Here is a 19615-nt window from a genome sequence, read left to right as displayed (position 1 = left end):
TTGGGGTAGGTAGGAGGGAGATCGGCCCCCCAACATTACCAAAGGTCCCAGGGCCTGTCCCTCGACCACACTTGGCTTTTGCTACTTCCTCACCTGCTTCCTCCAGGAAATGTGGGGGAAATGTTGAGAAAGCAGAGGAAATGGAGAAGGAATTGAGTCAGGGTTTGGCGCGGTGAATAACCCTCCGGTCCGCGGGAGGCCGGGCATGAGTAATGGGGTGGGAAGGGGACCTCCGCGGGAGGCCCGGGTGGCCAGGGAGCTAGAGGGGGTAGGGGTGGGGGCGCACAGGGGAGGGGCTCTTAGTGTAGAAAGGGGACCTGGCGCGGAGGGAACCGGCGCTGAGTGGCAGACGGGACCTCGGGGAGCAGACAGGACGGCTCTTACTGTGAAATAGAGCCCGGTGAGGACAGAGCCGCGGAGAGGAGTCTGGAGTGGGGCTACCACCTGCGGTCAGGGCTGGCTGTGTGGTTTAGGACAGTTACTTAGCCTTTCTGGTCCTGGAACGTGTCTGGGAAATTGGGAAGGATCCAGAGCCGGACAGGCTGGAGCTGTGGTCCTGATTGGAACCTCGGACGCCTGAGGACGGGGCTACGCTCTTGGGGAGGAGTTAGAGGACCTGGAGGACGGGGTCCGAACCTGGGGCGGGGCCAGGGGAGGGACTCACATTTAGGACACACACACACACACACACACACACACACACACACACACACAGTGGGTCTATGACAGTGGTTCTCAACCTGTGGGTCGCGACCTCTTCGCGAGTCAAAGGGGTTGCCTAAGGGCATCGGAAAACCCAGATATTTACACTCTGATCCATAATAGTAGCAAAATCACAGTTATGAAGTAGCAACGAAAACAATTTTATGACTGGGGGTCAGCACAACATGAGGAACTGTATTAAAGGGTCGCAGCGACAGGAAGGCTGAGAACCTCTGGTCTATGATATTAAGGTGAAGTCCAGGCAGGGCTAATCTACCAATAGAGCAGTGCGTGGTGAGAAGATCGCCTTAATCCGAGGCAGGTGGATCTCTGCGTTCAAGGCCAGCCTAGTTTATAGAGAGTTCACTAGATGTACGTAGTGAGACCGTTTGAAAAATGTTTAATGAAATAATATAAGGTAGGAAGAGAATTTAGGGGAAGAGCCAGAGGGCGGGGCTATAGTAGAGAAGAGAGCCTGCAGCAGGGCTAAGGAAGCCAGGCGCGGGGCTAGAATATTGGGCGCAACTAGAGAAGGAAGACGGGCAGGAGTTGTGGGGCGGGGCTAGCGCCTTGAAGGTGGAGCTAAGGGGCGGGGCTAGAACCTAGGGGAGGTGTTGGGGAGGTGGGGTAGAAAATGCTTTCGGAGTCACCTCAGTTGAAGCTGTCTTGATGGGCGGGGTTAGAGCTTCAGGATGAAATAGGAAGAGAAGCTAAGGAAGGGAATGGAACCTTGGGCTCCAGCGAATAAGAGATCCGCCGAACAGAACTGACCAAGGCTGCAGAGGGAGGACACAGGATCTAAATGGGAGCAGGGGTTGGAAGTCCTTTTCAAGAGGGCAGAGTTCCAGCAAGTGATACATGTTTGTGATCTCAGCACTTCGGAGGCTGAGGCAGAAGGATTGCTGTGAGTTTGAGGTCAGCCTGGACTATACAACTAGAGAGACAGAGAGAGAGAACTAAGGGTAGCCAGGACATGATGCACGAATCTGAGGGGACCGGACCTAGAGACCAGTTTGGCAGCCTGGTGGAGAGAGAGCAGGCAGATCCTGGCTCTGAATCTCCTCTCCTCCCAGCCTCCCAGGGCCTGAGGTGCATGCAGTGTGGCAGTAACCAGAAGTGCCTGGTGAAGGAGTGTGCCCTGGGCCAGGATCTTTGCAGGACCACCGTGCTCCGTGAATGGGAAGGTAAGGTCGACCCCTCTACACACATCAACTTGACAGGAAGCAACAGTAAGGAAATGCAGACATTTAAACATCTAACGAGGCTGGAGAGACGTTCTGCCCAGCACTTAAGACCAGCTGCTCCTCCAGGCCCCCCGCCCAGTTCAGTTCTGGTATCCACATGGGGTAGCTCACAACCACCAGCAACTTCAACTCCAGGGAGGAGATCCGAGGCCCCCACCGGCACCTTCGTGCACATATTCACCCCCAGACACACAAACACTTGTTGGTCTTGTAAAGGATCTAGGTTCAATGTGCAGCACCCCCCTGGCAGCTCACCACCTCCTTGGGCAGCAGACATGCATGCGGGCAAAACACTCATACACACAGAAATAATAAAATAAATCTAAAAAGATTTTTTTTTAAATGTTGGTGAGATGCCCAGTGCCTTTAATCCCAGCACTTGGGAGGCAGAGGCAGACAGAGCTCTGTGAGTTCAAGGCCAGCCTGGTTTACAAATCGAGTTCTAGGACATCCAGAGATGCACAGAGAAACCCTGTCTAGAAAAACAAACAAACAAAAAAGTTGGTGAGACCCTGAAGAGGGGATAAATTGGCACATGTGCCATGCACAGTAATGCCAAATATTTTTGCTGTTTTGAAGCGGGGTGGGGTGGGGTGAGGGTGGGGGGGAGTTTGGTTTGTTGTTGTTTGGTCTTGGATTTTTTTAAGACGAGGTCTCATGTAGCCCAGGCTAGCCTTAAACTTGCCATGTTATATAGCCAAGGATGACTTTGAACATGCCTCCTAAGGGCTGGGATTATGGGTGTGCACCACCACATCTGACTTTAATGTAACTTCTGAGACAGCAGGGCCGTGATGGCGCACACCTTTAATCCCAGCACTCACCAGGCAGAGGCAGGCGGATCTCTGTGAGTTTGAGGCCAGCCTGGTCTACAGAGCAAGTTCCAGGACAGCCATAGCTACACATAAAAACACACACACTCACACACACACGTACACACACACACACACACACACACACACACACACACAAACACACACACACAAAAAAAAACCCACAAAAAGCCCTGAGACAAGGCTAGAGAGGCAGCTGAGCAGGTTGAGACACGTGCTACTGAAAAGGTGGGCACTTTGGAACACACCTGTAACCCTAGTACTGGGGGGGCTGGGGCAGGAGGATCGGGAGCCCCAAACCAGTTTGGGCTACATAGCAAGACCCTGTCTCTGCTGGTGTCATTGACCTTGAGAGAGAGAGTTGTAGATGGATCCAGATAAACCAAATGATGCGTATGGGGGAGAGGAAGATAATTCCAGAGAGTAACAGAGTTGGCTCCAACAAGAAGAAAAGCCCACAGGAGCAGCACCGGGGACGGGTGGCCCTGGGACCAGGAGTGCCGAGGGCTGGCTGGGACTAGGGACCCTGTCGGGACTAAAGCTGTGTTCCTCCTAGATGACGATGAGCTGGAGTTGGTAGCGAGAGACTGTGCCCACTATGAGAAGACCAACAGGACCATGAGCTACCGCGTGAACTCAAAGATCATCAGCCTGGAAGAGGTCGTGTGTGCCACAGACGTCTGCAACAGACCCAGGCCTGGTGAGTCAGGTGTCCTCACCACGCCCAGACCCACAGCACGCCAGCACCGAGTCCGCTCCTTATCCCGCTCATCCATCTCCAGTCCTGCCCCCAGTGTCTTTTTCCCCAGCAATGTCTCCCAAGTCATCTCCCAACCCATCTCAAAATATTCTCACACCCAGTTATTTTGTCTGGTTGAGACAAAATCCCACTCTACAGCCCAGGCGGATGGAAAAGGGAGAGCCTCCCCCCTCCGCTTCCCGAGGACTGGGGTGGTAGCTCTGAGCTGCCTAGCCCCTCTCCAGATTGTAAAATCATGCCTGGGTTGTGGGTAACAGAGCGAGGCTGTCGTGTGTAAGATGGCCCGTCCACCAGGCTTGTTGGAGCTTGCCTGCCATCCCAGCTGCTTGGGAGGCTGATGCAGGAGGATTACAGGTCAAAGGTCAGTCTGGGCGACTGAGACTCTGTCTCAAACTAAAAACTAGAAAGGAGGGCCAGAGAGGAGACGGCTCCTTGGGTACAGGTGCTTGTTGTGCCTTGTGACCTGAGTTCAGTCCCGGAATTCCATGTAAAAGTGGAGGGGGGGAACTAACGCTCTACAAAGTAGCCCTCTGACATGCGCACACACACAAAATAATAATAATAATAATAATAATAATAATAATAATAATAATAATAATAACAACAAATTTACAAAAATTTAAATCTGAAAAAGTAGGGCTGGGGGTGTGGCTCAGTGGTAGAGCCCCTGCCTAGAATCCCCCAGTGAGGGGCTGGGGGTGTGGCTCAGTGGTAGAGCCCCTGCCTAGAATCGCCCAGTGAGGGGCTGGGGGCGTGGCTCAGTGGTAGAGCCCCTGCCTAGAATCCCCCAGTGAGGGGCTGGGAGTGTGGCTCAGTGGTAGAGCCCTTGCCTAGAATCCCCCAGTGAGGGGCTGGGGTGTGGCTCAGTGGAGGAGCCCCTGCCTAGAATCCCCCAGTGAGGGGCTGGGGTGTGGCTCAGTGGAGGAGCCCCTGCCTAGCATGTGTGGTATCTGTTTTCCTCCCCTCAACAACCTTTAAAAAACAAACAAAACAAAAACAACAACAACAAAAGGCTGATCCTTGGCATGGAAAGTGTGGGGAGAGTGTAGAGAGAAAGGATAAGCTTCCATAAACTTTTGATTGATGGCTTTAGGCTGTGATTGGTGGTCCAAGTGCACACAGAGAAAGCCAGGGCCGGTGAGGAAGGAGCAGCTCTCCTTGCTGCTCTTCCTGCAGGGTCTGGCCCTGGATGGAAATTGATTTTACGGGCCTGTGTCCCAGGGTCCTCATGAGGGAAGAGACTGACTTCGTGCCTGGTTTGTTCCTCCATCCCACCTACAAAGCATCTTCTGGTGCAGGGATGAGTAGTTTCCTTTTCAAAGAAAGTTTCATTCGGGTTTAGGTGTGCACATACTTGCCATGTTACATGTGGAGATAAAAGGACAACTCGTGAGAGTGGATTCCCTCATTCTACTCTGAGGGTCCTGGGTCTTGAACTCAGGTCTTTGGGTTTGGCTACAAGCGCCTTTACCCGCTGAGCCATCTTGATGACCCCGGGGTTTGTTTGTTTATTTGAAACATGGTCTCTCTATTATGTAGCCCTGGCTGTTCTGGAACTGACTCTGTACACCAGGTTGGCCTGGAACTCACAGAGATACACCTCCCTCTGCCCCCTGAGTGCTGGGATTAAAAGTGTGTGCCGCCACGACTGACCTTTGTGTTTCTTAGATAGCCCTCTCTAGCATTGAACTTGCCAGGTGGCCATGAGTGACCTTGAATGCCTGGTCCTCCTGCCTCCACCTCCTGAGTGCTGGCAATCTACGAACTGCACCCCGTCCTGAGACCCTCTCTTCTATTTTTTTATCCCTTCCCCCACTTGTATTTTTGAGAAATGATTCTGCCCTTAGCATGGGAGAGAGATTCGAGGGACCCTGGAGTATGAGGGGGAAATGAACATAGGTGGATGAGGGGTAGGTACGGAGGGGGTGGGTAAGGGGGCGTGTGGGGGTGTCCGCTGGGCGGGGACAGAAGTGTCCTGATGGAATAGCTTTGGAAGGTAGAGAAGGAGACCTCAGTGATGTGTGACCCGTGCACAGAAGCTGCTTTTCTGGGCGTGATGGAGTCACTTACGTCAGTGCCATGCTTCTGCGGGTGACAGCTATAAAGCTGGACAAATGACAGACGTCTCTGAAGCGCACAAATCAGAGGAAGGGACTCGGGGCCCTGTGACTGTTGGAAGAGAGAAGCCAGACAGAGTTTCACAGGTGGCACGGCTCGTCCCCCCCCACACACACACACACACAAACACACAGCGGCGCTGTGAAAGGGAAACAGAGCCGTGGAGAGAGGGCCCCAAGACTGAGGCCGCAAGGCAGGCCTGGGCCTGGATGAGGTCCCCTGATTTGGAGACAATTCTCCCTGCAGTTTTTTGCAAGTGTACATGCAGAGGTGGGGGGTCCCAGCAGCAGCAAGCTGAGCTTCCTGGGGACACCTGGGCCGGCGGAGCTGGAGAGGTGCAGGTAGCCACCTCAGATCCCCTGAGACCCCAGTCAGGGGGTGAAGGCGGAGCTGAAACAGATCAGCCCTTCCGGAGCTGAGCGTGACTGTGTGCGCCGGTGAGGGAAGCTGGGCAAGTTCTAGAACAGATGTTGATTGATTGATTCAAAGGGACAGAAAAAAAAAGAATTTGTGTTCGTGTGTGTATGTATTTATGTGTGTGCGTGTGTACACCTGTGAGCATATGCGTGGGTGTGTGATATGTGGGTGTGTGATGTGTGGGTGTGTACGTGCGCATGCACAAAGATGTCAGGGGAAGATGGTGAGTGTCCTATGCTGTTCACAGAGCATCTCACTAGATTTGAAGATAGGCTGGCAGGCCAGCAAGCTGGAGGGAGCCCCCCGACTCTGCCCCCGACCCCCAGCACTGGGATTACAGGCCTATGCAACTGCCTCTGTGGAGTTTTACATTAATTCTCGGGACCCAATTCAGGTCCTCATGTTTGTTCAACCTGGCATGGTGGCACACACCCATAATCCCAGTGCGTGGGAGGATGCAGAAGAAGGATTTCCGTAAATTCCAGGCCAGCCTGGTCTACTTAGCAGGTTCCAGGCTGCAGAGTAAGACCTACTCTCAAAAAACAAAAAAATAAGAACAACCCAAATAAATTATAACAGGAGAGAAAAGGTTTATGTAACTCGAAGTTTGAGGCAGAGGAAATCCACACAGCGTGATGCTGGCTCTGGCCCGAGCTCTTCCCCCAGCATACATACACACCACACTCACCCCCAAACCCCATTACCTCGTGGCTAAATGCTGAGGGAGAATTCAAAACACAGGAATCCACAGCTCTGGGATGGCTCAGTGGTTAAGACATTGGTCCAGAGGACACAGAGGACCCAGGTTCAGTTCCCAGCACCTACACCAGGCAGCTCACACTGTCTGTAACTCCAGTTCTGGGGGGGGGGTCTAGCGCCCTCTGCTGGTACTGCGTGCACATGGTGCACAGACATAAGTGCAGGCAAGACACCCGTGCATATAAAATAAAATAAAGGGGGGAAATTAAAAACAGTTTTCTCTCCTGGGAGTCAACCTGGAGTCCCTTCCAAAGTTAATCATTAATTAATCCCTTGCGAAAGCCATGATGTGGATGGCCTGGCAGCTTCCTCCCGCCTAGCTCCCTGCCTCAAGGTCCTTCCACTCCCACTCTGCCACTCTGAAAACGGAGCTTCAAACACATGACCTCAGAGAGACAAACTATATCTAAACCATGGCAGAGGCAGGTAGAGACTCAGGTGTGTGACTCCAGGAGAACCAAGAGGTGACTGAGTCACAGGTCTGCATGTTAGACATTTTGTTTTTAGTACGGCAAATGGAAGGTAGGGTCTTGGGCATGCTAGTTCTGTACTGCTGAGCCAAGTCCCAAACCCCTCACTGGGGGTTCTAGGCAGGGGCTCCACCACTGAGTCACACCCCAGCCCCTCACTGGGGGGTTCTAGGCAGGGGCTCTACCACTGAGCCACACCCCAGCCCCTCACTGGGGGATTCTAGGCAGGGGCTCTACCACTGAGCCACACCCCCAGCCCCTCACTGGGGGATTCTAGGCAGGGGCTCTACCACTGAGTCACACCCCAGCCCCTCACTGGGGGGATTCTAGGCAGGGGCTCCACCACTGAGCCACACTCCAGCCCCTCACTGGGGGATTCTAGGCAGGGGCTCTACCTCTGAGCCACACCCCAGCCCCTCACTGGGGGATTCTAGGCAGGGGCTCTACCACTGAGCCACACCCCAGCCCCTCACTGGGGGATTCTAGGCAGGGGCTCTACCACTGAGCCACACCCCCAGCCCCTCACTGGGGGATTCTAGGCAGGGGCTCTACCACTGAGCCACACCCCCAGCCCCTCACTGGGGGATTCTAGGCAGAGGCTCTACTATCAAGTTGCATTCTCTGCCCTTGATTTTTTTTTTTTTTTTTTGCGGGGGAGGGGATGCAGGATCTCGCAATGTAACCAGAATCTTTCGTCTCCAGCTGTTTCGTTGAATAGCACATTTTGTCTTTGCCTTTACTTCCAGAATGCTCTACCTTGGAGTCACAATTATCACTCAGGGATGGAGGACCCGAAAGGTCAAAGCCCCACTTGATTGACCCATGATAACTTATTTTGTTATTTTGCTCAAAGCCTGTAGCTTAGGCCAATTGGACCGGTTGCTTTTCCCTGGAAACACCATGTCACCCTTTGCCCAGACTTTGGCTCACACCATCCTCCTGCCTGGCACAGCCACTTCTTCCTGACCCAGGAGATTGGAGCTGTGTCTGAGCCGAGGCAGCCCACTGGCAGGCTCAAGGCAATTAGGTGAATCATTCCATCCAGAGCCAAATCATCTATCTTGTTCAAGGAAAAATGCCTAAAAGGCCCACAGCCTGCTGCTTCCCACAAACGTCCATGAAAATGAAAAGCAGATCTTCCTCCAGGCACTGTGGTACATTTCTGTAATTCCTGGATTTTGGTGGCTGAGGCTGGAAGATGGCAAGTTTGAGAGCTAGCCTGGGGTACCCAGTGACACTGAGTCAGGGAAAAAAAATCAAAAGAGGAATTTCCAATCTTGGGGGTGGGGGGAGTTCCTTTTGCACACTTCTTCCCAGGATGCTCTTCTGAAAGTGGGTCACATGACCTTCAGGAAGCCTCTTAGTCCCTTTCCTCATTGCTCATTCACAAATGATCTAACCAGTCATGGTGATGCCAGCGGAGAGAACCACTTGGGAGACTGAGGCAGGAGGATTCCCTGGTGAGGGGCTGGGGACATGTCTCTGTGGTAGAGCACCTGCTTAGAATCCCCCAGTGAGGGGCTTGGGAATGACCCAGTGGTAGAGCCCCTGCCTAGAATCCCCCAGTGAGGGGCTGGGGTGTAGCTCAGTGGTAGAGCACCTGCCTAGAATCCCCCAGTGAGGGGCTGGGGTGTGGCTCAGTGGTAAAGCTCTTGCCTAGAATCCCCCAGTGAGGGGCTAGGGGTGTGGCTCAGTGGTAGAGCCCCTGCCTAGAATCCCCCAGTGAGGGGCTGGGGTGTGGCTCAGTGGTAGAGCCCCTGCCTAGAAGGGGTGATAAATAAGATGATGAAGAATGGGGAGGAGTTAGGAAAAACAAGGAGCAACCGGAAAGGTGTTCTAGACAAAGACAACAGAATATAGGAAGGTCTGGAGGCCAGTGAGGGTCTATGTTCTGAGACTGGGGAGCCAGTATGGAAGAGAGCATGGGAAGGGCTGGTCTCGGAGATGAGGCAGGAGAGGTGGCCAGGACCCAGTCTTCAGTGGGCCTTGAATGCCATAATTAGGCACCTGGGTTTTATTCTAAGAGCAATGGGGAGTATGTGAGGGTTTTGAGCCGAGGAGAACTGGGTTAGATATCCTTTCAAGTCTTCTTTCTAAGGCCACGTGAGAAGTAGAGTGGAAGATGGTCATGGCAAGAGCAGAGGCTGGTATGAGGGGTACCTATGGCTGAAAGAGACAGGATACGTTCTAGAAAGACTTGGGATAAGTAGGCTCGGTGATGATTGAACTCAGAGGGGAGTTCTCTGCAGGGCCTCCAACCCACCCCTTTCCTTTCTTCCTAGGAGCCCGAGGGCTTGCCTTTCCCCGGGGACGTTACCTTGAGTGTATGTCCTGCAGCTCTTTGGACCAGAGCTGTGAGAGGGGCCGGGAGCAGATCCTGCAGTGCCGCCACCCCGGAGAGCAATGTGTGGAGGTGGTGACCCTGCCGAGCTCGGAAAGTAAGCCCTCCCCTACAGGGAGTCCTCTTCTAGGCTGGACCTGACAGAGACCTTCAAATACGGGGACTGTAAGCAAGAGGCAACTTCACACACATACACACACACACACACACACACACACACACACACACACACACACACACGACTGGAAGTCCGGGGTCACTGGGTCAGCCTGGGAGTGACCAGGAACCCAGTTACTTCATCATGTCTCACATGCTGCTTGCACGCTTTTGAGTGCCCCATGGCATGATATGGCCGCCAGACATCCAGACTGGTGCCCACGTTCCAGGTAGAAGAAAAGGAAAGGAAAAAGAAAGCCTCCCACCCCATAGATGATAGATAGATAGATAGATAGATAGATAGATAGATAGATAGATAGATAGATATCTCCATTCTTTCTTTTTAGTAAGGGTTCTTTCTGGAAGTCCCACAAATACACGAAGTTCTACTTATCACATGGGCCCCCTTTATCATCCAACAAAGGAAGAATGGAAAATGAAATCATTTGGCTAGGAATGAAGTTAGCCTCAGTAAGAAGAGGCCTCTAAGGAAACGGGGGGGGGGGGGGGGCTGCTCAAGGGGGTAAATCCACAGCCAGCTCCTTACCACCATCTGACCTCTCTGCCCCTTGCAGGGAGCGCGAAGGATGAGAACTATACCAGAGGCTGTGGCAGTCTTCCCGGGTGCCCGGGCGTAGCAGGTTTCCACGGCAACCGCACCTTTCACTTCCTGAAATGCTGCAACGCCTCGCGCTGCAATGGTGGCCCAGGTGAGGGACAGGGCGGGGTGGACGCTCTTGGCTCCGTCTGGAAACTGCCATCCTTCTCGGTTTCCTGAGTCCTCCTCCCTTTCTCCCGCGTCAGGCTCACTCACGTCTTCCCGGAAGCCTGCCTGCCCTGGCCTGCGAGGCTGGCTGGCTCAGGGCCGCTCTTTCAGCACATGCAGCCCACTCAACCGCCCCAGACCCCCAGCTCTGCCCACCCTGGGTCAGAACTGTGGTGACAAAGTCCTGAGAAGGTAGATAGAGCCTGGCCGTCCTGGCCACGGTGGTGTCCCAACACAGTCAGCATGAGGTGAAGGCCAAAGAAGCTATCTCATGAAAATGTTATTAAATAGAGCTGGAGAGGTGGCTCCGTGGTTAAGGGCACACGCTGCTCTTGCGGAGGACCCAGGTTTGATTCCCGGCACCCACATGCTCACGTCTGTAACTACAGTTCCAGGGGATCTGACGCCCTCTTCTGGACTCCATGGGCATCACATGCATATGGTACACAGACACACGTGCACACAGAACCTCATACACATAAACTGATATAAATAAATCTTTCTTAAAAGTGTCAAAAAATGGGCTGGAGAGATGGCTCAGTGGTTAAGAGCACTGGCCGCTCTTTTGCGTAGGTCCTGAGTTCAATTCCCAGCAACCGCATGATGGCTCACAACCATCTCTAGTGGGATCTGATGCCCTCTTCTGGCATTAAGGCGTACATGAAGATAGAGCACTCAGTCATAAAATAAATAAATAAATCTTTAAAAGAAAAAAAGTGTTAAAATTATGCAAACCCCTGCTTTTGATTCCTGGGACAGCTGGTGGGCATCAGGGCCTGGCACGCGTCAGGTAGGTCCTCAGACTTGCCAGCAAATACCTTTACCCACTGAGCCATCTCAGTCCCAAACTTACTGTTTAATACTAATTTATTTAAACCAAAAACAATCTCAGCACTCCAGAGGTAGAGGCAGAAAGTTCAGAAGTTTGAAGCTGTCTTCCACATAATGAGCTGCAAGGGTAGCCTGGCTTACATGAGACCCTGTCTCCGAAAATGAACAGAGAAAAGCCAGGCATGATGAGCAATGCCTTTAATCCCTGGACTGCAGACCAACAGGAGTTTCCACAGTAATAAACATCGTCTGTATTGGGGGCTGAAGAGATGGCCCAGTGGTGAAGAGGGGATACCACCCGGACCTGGGTTCAGTTCCCAGCACCCGTGTTTGGGCAGCTCACAGCTCAGCTACCTCTGACTCCAGCTCCAAGGGATCCCATGCTCTTTTCCAGCCTCTGCAGGCATCTGCATGCACATAGTACACACACGTATCATTTTTATTTTTAAATTTGCATTTATTTTGTGTGTGTATGTTCCTGCACGCCAGTGGGCCATGTGTGGAGGTTGGAGGACGACTTTCAGGGGTCCGTTCTCCTTCCACCATGTGGGGCCTGGGGATTGAACTAGGGTCCTCAGACTTGGCCGAAAGCTCCTCTACCTGCTGAGCCATCTCACCAGTCTTAGAATCATATGTAACGCTAACTAATTTAAACCTTAAGAAACTCAGGTGACCAGTGGCTGCCACAGTAAGCAATGTCGCTCTGTATGGTCACTTCTGAGAGGGTAGGGCTTGTTTCATAAGACAGTTAGTTAGGGTCCCTCATCAGGCCTAGCTGGATGTGGGTGGGGCTGTCCTAGAGAACAGGACCCCAAAAGGTGTAGTTCCCACACATGACCACCAGGTGGCGCCCTAGCATCTGGGGCTGAGCGTGGGCAGATGAGACGGATGCTTGGTCCCAATGCTTATCTTCGGTCCCTGTCTTTTTTCATCTTTAAGTTCTGGATCTTCAGGACTTACCACCGAATGGTTTCCAGTGTTACAGCTGTGAGGGGAACAGCACCCATGGATGTTCCTCCAAAGAGACTTCCCTCATTGACTGCCGGGGACCGATGAATCAGTGCCTGGAGGCCACGGGCTTAGATGGTGAGGCCTGGTGGGAGGGAGCAGGAAGGGGACCCATTGTGGCACAGGGTGCTGACCAGACTGACTGACAGATGGGTGGTACTTACACGCAGGAAGGGCAAATTGCAATAAGGGGGTTGACCCGGTCAAACCAACATCAGCCATCCACAACGTTATACATAAATAATTAACATAAATAATTGAGACAGGGTCTCACTATGTAGCCCTGGCTAGCCTGCAGCTCTATGTAGACCAGGCTGGCCTCGAACTCACAGAGATCCGCCTGCCTCTGCCTTCCAAGTGTTGGGATTAAAAGCATGTGCCAACACAGCTGATCTCATAAATTATAGTTTTAATGGAAAAAAAAAAAAACAAACCTGTTTTTGATAATGAAAAAATGCAAAGAGGGGACTGTCATTGTTTACGGTGTGGCAGCCCTCTCCCCGTCTGGCTTTAGCAGCAGACATCTGGTCCTCGTGTCTGCTTTCCTGTTCAGCCTGTTGCAATATCACATGTCCTGGGGTTTCTCTGGAAAAGCGTCTCTTGTACACTCAGAAGCTCCGAAGGGCCAGATGACACCTTAGAGTTACTATGAAGGCAACCCTGGTGTGAGTCTGAGGGACTGCCAGGGGTCCTTGGAACACACTTTGGGGAGCACTGCTCACAACAGGGGACGGGGTTGGCTATGGCACCCACCACCAGGAGCCTGCCACTGAGGGCTCCTGTCTCAACGGCTCTCCTCTTTCCTCAGCGCCGGGAAACCGGAGTTACACCGTGAGAGGCTGCACCACAGCTTCCTGGTGCCAAGGCTCCCATGTGGCAGACGCCTTCCTCCTGACCCACCTCAACATCTCCTGCTGTGATGGCAGTGGCTGTAATGACCCCAGAAGCAGGGCCCCCGGGCCAGGCCCTGCTTGCCTCAGCCTCATCGTCTCCCTGCTCCTGACCTTCGGACTATGGGGTGTCCTCCCCTGGAACTGAGTCCTGAGCCCCAAGCCCTGGCTGGACCCAGGGACGTTTGTCCTTCCCCCCCCCAGCTCCATCTCTGTGGATAGATGCGAGTATCATTGTTGTCTTTGGGCCTCAGTTTTTCTAAGAACCAGAAGAGAAGGGGAACAAAGGCTGTGGGCAGCAGGGGGCTCGTGATTAATGTTGTTGCTGTTGTTATTATTATCATTGCTATTCCTCTAATTTATTTTATATATATATATAAATAAAAGATTTTTGTACCAGTGAATAAGGCTCCCCTGTCACATTCAGCTTCGGGAAGAAGAAAGTTGGGGTGGGGGTGGGGGGCTCACTATGTAGCCTTGGCAGACCCTGTAGACCAGGCTAGCCTCAAACTCAGAGATCTGCCTGCCTCTGCCTCCCCAGTGCTAGGACTAAAGGCGTGCACCACCACATTCAGCTTTTCACCTCACTGTTTTTGTTGTTTGTTTTAATGTTTTATGTTTATTTTACACGGGTTGTTGTTTTGCCTGCCTGCATGTGTGTCTGTGTGAGGATGTCAGATCCCCTGGAACTGGAGTTACAGACAGTTGTGAGCCACCATGTGGGTGCTGGGAATTGAACCTGAGTCCTCTGGAAGAGCAGCCGGTGCCCTTAACTGCTGAACCATCTCTCCAGCCCCTTCACCTCATTGCTTTGAGACAGGGTCTCTCACTGAACCCTGAGCCCATCAGGTTGAGGATACTGGTTGCCAGCCAGCTCCAGGGATCCTCCTGTCTCCCAAGCCTATGCAGCTACAGATTACTCACTGTATCTGGCTTTTCTACTCAGGTACTGGGGATCTGAACTCAGGCTTTCATATTTCTGGGGCCAAGAACTGTACCAACAGAGCCATATCCCCATTCCCCAGACTATATTATTGTTGATGCCTTCCAAGAAAAAAGTAATAATATTGAGCCAAGACTGTATTTCCCATGATGCCCTGGAGCAGACAGAGCCGAAGATGGTGTCCTATGAGATGCTTCCTGTTTCAAATTGAAGATAACGTCACCATGATGCCTTGCAAAAGACATGGAGGTGAAGGCTTCCTCTCCCATGATGCCTTGCAGTGGGGACAGAAATGGCCGCCCTCTGGTGTCCTCTGGCAGATGAAAGGCTAAGATCACGTTTCTCTATTCCACAGTCCGCTCTGGGCCTCAGTGTTGCTGGCTCCTGAGTTGGTCTTCCAGGATCTTTGGCTGCAAGAGATAAAATTGCTTTGTGCTGACTTAAGCAGAAACTGGTATATTACAGGGAGGTTGAATCTAAGCAAAGTCCTGGGTCTCCTGGGGTTCGCCGGGGACAAGAAGGAACCTGAAAGCTGTGTAAATCAGAAGAAACTCCTTCCTGCAGACTCTGTCTCCCCCCCCCCCCCCTCCTGAGCTGGTGTGCACGCATTCAGACCTGCATGCATGTGTGGGCAAGAGGGCAACCTTGGGTACCATTCCTCAGATGGTGTCCACCTTGGTTTTGAGACAGCCCTCTCACTTCTCACTGGCCTGGAGCAGGCTGGGCCAGCTTGTCGTCAAGCTGCAGGGACACTCTAGTCACCTCAGTGGTGGAATTAGAAGCGAGTGCCACCACACCTCAGGTTTTTGTTTTGTTTTGTTTTTTATTTAACACGGGTTCTGGGCATCGAACTCAAGCCTCAGGCTTGTGTGCCAAACAGTATCTCCTGAGTCATCCCCCCAGTTCTCGAAGTCCCTCTCGCTCTCCCTCCCCACCTCCATTACTCTCATATTTCTCCCCTGAGCTGCTTTTTTTTTCTTCCTCCCTCTCCCTTTCTCTCTAGACTGCCTACTTGGACTTCCCACATAGTAGACAGATAACGCCTACTGTGGGGCTAAAGACCAAAACCACTTGAATCTCAGCTAAAGGATCCACCGCGGCCAGTTCTGCCCACGGCTGGCTCCCCTCTGCTTAGGGCCAGGGAAGGTCACTCCTATCCTGCGGTTCTCAGGAAGCACAGCCGGCCCACTCATCTGGGAGCCAGGAAACAGACCCTGTGGGAGGGATCTTGCCACAAGTAAGGAGAAGTAACTGAAAAAAAGCCAAAGAAGTTCCCACCACTTAGAACGTTTTAGTTGGCAAGCAGGATTGCTTCCACACACTCTATATGAGTCACGTGGCCAAGGCTGCACCCAACTCAGAATGGTTGAAAGTAAAAAGGAAATTGATTTTCTCATATAAAAAGCAGTCGTGAGTTAGGGGAATTTCTCATATAAAAAGCAGTCGTGAGTTAGGGGAATTAACCCAGTGGCTCCAACCAAGTCCTAAATGGCCCAGGCTTGTCTACCTCATGATCCCAAGATGGCTGCCTCCATTCCAGGCATCGCACCCACGTTTGGAGGCAATAACAAAGGGGTCATTTACTCTGGTGATTTCTTTGGGAAAAACGAAAAAAAACCTGCTCTTGAACATTCAGTGGACAAACCCTGCTTGGTGTTCCATTTCCATGACTTGTTTCACGTACCCTCGTATCATCTGGTTATCAGATGATAACTGTCATTCTTAGAAAAGAGCAAAGGGTAGGGGAAGCAGTTCACTGTGCCCGGCTGGTGTTTTCTCCCCCTGGGAGTGGGCCCGACAACTGCCTCTCCACCATCCACCTGTGCTTGATGGCTGATTTCCGCTCTAACCAGAGGTGGGACCTATGGTCCTCTCTGATACAATTAGCATAGTCCTGCTCCCTTGGCCACTGTCTTAGTGGGTTCTATCGTTGTGACAAAACACTGTGACCAATGCACGGGATAAAAGAAAGCCTTAATCAATGAACTGATTCCTAATGATATTCTATACTCATAGATCGGTGCCTAGGCCAGTGGTCATCACAGAGGCGTTGTCCAGGAACTGATGGGAACAGATGCAGAGACTCACAGCCAAACACTAGACAGCGCCAGGGGAACCCCACAGAAAAGGAGGAGGGATTGTAGGAGCCAGAGGGGTTGAGGACACCAGGAGAACACGGCCCAGAATCAACTAAGCAGGGCTCACAGGGACTCCAGAAACTAAAGCCACAATCATGGACCCTGTGTGGGTCTGAGCTGGGTCTTCTGCATATATGTTATATGTAGCTTGGTGTTTTTGTGGGACTCCTTACAACAGGAGTAGGGATGTCTCTGACTCTTTTGCCTGTGCTTGGGACCCTTTCCCTCCTACTGGGTTGCCTTGTCCAGTCTTGTAAGGTCTGTGCCTAGTCTTACTGTAGCTTGTTATGCTGTGTTTGGTTGATGTCCCTGGAAGGCCCGTTCTTTTGGGGATGGGGGTGGAGGAATGGATCAAGGGGAGAGGGGAGGGGAGGGGGACTGGGAGGAGGAGGTGGGGGGTAACTGCAATTGAGATATAATGTATGTAAAGAATAAAACTTAAAATATAAAAAAGGAAAGCTTTGCTGGGTGGTGGTGGCGCACACCTTTAATCCCAGCACTCGGGAGGCAGAGGCAGGCGGATCTCTGTGAGTTCGAGGCCAGCCTGGGCTACAGAGCGAGTTCCAGGACAGGCTCTAAAGCTACACAGAGAAACCCTGTCTTGAAAAAAACAAAATAAATAAATAAAATAAAAATTAAAAAAAATTTAAAAGCCTTTAATTGGGCTTATATTGAAGTTTGAGTCCATGATAGAGGAGCAGGGGTATGGGGATGGGAACCGCTGGAACTCACATCTTTATGAGCATGAGGCACAGAGAGTCAAGTGGGCATGGGGCCAGTCTTCTGAACCCTCAAATCCACCCCCAGTGACACTCATCCTCCAAGAAGGCCACACCTCCTAATCCTTCCCAAACAGTTCCATCAGCTGGAGACCAAGTGTTCACACACATGAGCCTACAGGGGCCATTCTCATTCAGACCCCCCACAGCCGCAGATACTGGCTTAGGGGTAGGCGAGTGGCAATCACCTGGGGCAACGGGACACAGATTTCAGGACCCAAGAGATAGAGGTGGGATCTGGGCTACAAAGTGAGACCCTTGATGTGTTGAGGCAGGGAGGAGGAGGAAGACAGGTGAGGAGAAGGGGGACTGAGAGATGGCTCAGTGGTTGAGAGTGCCTGCTGTCAGTCCCGAGGACCAGAGTTGGGGGGTCCCAGCACACACGTAACAAGTCATGCATGGAGCAGACGCCTGATTCCAGCTGCAAGGGAACTGATGGCCCCCTCTGGCTTCCATGGAGAGAGAGAGAGAGAGAGAGAGAGAGAGAGAGAGAGAGAGAGAGAGAGAGAAAGAGAGAGAGAGAGAGAGCAAGAGAGAGAGAGCGAGAGAGCGAGAGAGCGAGAGAGCGAGAGAGCGAGAGAGAGAGAGAGAGAGAGAGAGAGAGAGAAAGGGGAGGAGAGGGGAGGGGACAGGAGGGGAGGGGAGGGGAGGGGAGGAGAGGAGAGGAGAGGAGAGGAGAGGGGAGGAGAGGGGAGGGGACGGGAGGAGAGGAGAGGAGAGGGGAGGGGACGGGAGGGGAGGGGAGGGGAGGGGAGGAGAGGAGAGGAGAGGGGAGGGGACGGGAGGGGAGGGGAGGGGAGGAGAGGAGAGGGGAGGGGAGGAGAGGAGAGGAGAGGAGAGAAAAAAGGACACATGACAGCAATTGCCCTGTAGCTTGGCTTGACCTGACCATCTGTCTGTCCTGAGATTGGACGGCTCCCCTCATCTTAAAAGATGGCTGGCAGATAGCCCTGGGGCTAGAGTTACCAGGGAGGCTAGGCAGGGGGGAAGAAAAGGGCAGTTGAACAAAGAAGTCTACTGAAGGAAACTCTTCATAGAAGAGATCCCCTCCCTTACCGAAACGGAGCCTCGTGGAGGCCATAGTGGCCCCAAACTACGGAGTGGAAGCTGGCCTTGAACTCCGGCCGGCTCCTGAGCACTGAGAGTCCAGGTGTGTACCACCATGCCCGGCTTCCGTGGTGCTGGGGATGGCCCCGGGGTTCTGTGCCTACTGAGTAAGCAAGCACTCCATACCTTGAGCACACTGGATCATTTCTTCTTCACCAGTTGGGTTGGGTTTTTGTGTCACTTGCACCAAGACCCTACGGACAGAGTGCCTTGAAATGACAGGACCTCTACTCTCCCAGGGCCCTGCCCTCGCACGGAAGATGCAGATCTGACAGATGAGAACCAAGCCAGTGTCTCCCAGAGTGCCCACAAGCTGAGGGAGAGGACATCAGCTAGAGACTAATGAAGGGGAAGCCCACCTGCTTGTGTAGGGAAAAGGTCACTATGAGTTACCCCCTCGTGGGTCTTGAATGCATGCCAACAATTTCTGTGTTGAAAGTCCATCCTGGGCTGGGGAGCCGGATCAGTCAGTGGGGCGCTCAGTGTGCAAGCGTAAAGCCCTGCACTGGAGTCCCAGAACAATGTGAAAAGTAGCCAGACACGGTGGTGTGTGCTTTTAATCCCAGGAGCTGGGAGAGAGACGGGGGAAGCCAGGGCGTGGTTGACCAGGCGGTCTAGTCTAGTCGATGAAGGTCAGGTAAGTGAGGGAACTTATCTCAAAGGGAAGGAAAGGTGGGCACAACCACGGACTGACGTCCAAGGTTATCCATCCTTCATCTGCCATACACAGGTGCACACACACGCCTGTGCCCCTGCACACACGGGAACACGCACACATTCACACAGAAACACACATATATACACACATTCACACAGAAATGCAAACATACAAAGACAGAAACACACACATAAACACAGGACACACATTCACACACATTCACACAGAAATGCAAACATACACAAAAACAGAAACACACACATAAACACACACACACATTTACACAGAAACACACATTCATGCAGAAACACACACATATACACACATCCACACAAACACACACACAAAGACAGAAACACACGTATACACACAAAGACAGAAACACACGTATACACACAAAGACAGAAACACACACACAACACACACATTCACACTGAAACAAACACACCCACACACATTCGCACACAACACACCCACATATAACACACATTCACACAGAAACACACACACACACACTGGAGAGAAATTTAATCCCCTTGTGAGCCATTAAGAGGATGGGAACTTAATCCAACTATGGTGCTCAGAGGTGGGGCCGGTGGGGCTGCTTAGGATCAATGAAGTCATCAGGGTGGAGCCCTCATGATTGAATACCGGCAGCTGGGTAAGACGGAGAGAGACCGGGAGAGGCACGTGTG

The 19615-nt window shown here is 52.3% G+C and overlaps 1 protein-coding gene across 1 annotated transcript; it reads left to right on the top strand.

Moving 5' to 3' along the window:
* The first annotated feature begins 1777 nt into the window (after positions 1-1777).
* Plaur (plasminogen activator, urokinase receptor) lies at positions 1778-13626 on the top strand. The gene is made up of 6 exons (XM_059253531.1): positions 1778-1886; positions 3336-3479; positions 9586-9741; positions 10376-10510; positions 12337-12483; positions 13214-13626. Exons 1-6 carry the CDS (start codon positions 1796-1798, stop codon positions 13441-13443), a joined length of 903 nt encoding a protein of 300 aa, XP_059109514.1. The 5' UTR covers positions 1778-1795; the 3' UTR covers positions 13444-13626.
* Positions 13627-19615: the final 5989 nt, after the last annotated feature.

The sequence above is a fragment of the Peromyscus eremicus genome, chromosome 1, assembly GCF_949786415.1.
Source record: "Peromyscus eremicus chromosome 1, PerEre_H2_v1, whole genome shotgun sequence".
Taxonomy (NCBI): domain Eukaryota; kingdom Metazoa; phylum Chordata; class Mammalia; order Rodentia; family Cricetidae; genus Peromyscus; species Peromyscus eremicus.
The sequence above is the reverse complement of the archived record's forward strand: the minus strand, read 5'-3'. Positions and strand labels throughout refer to the sequence as shown.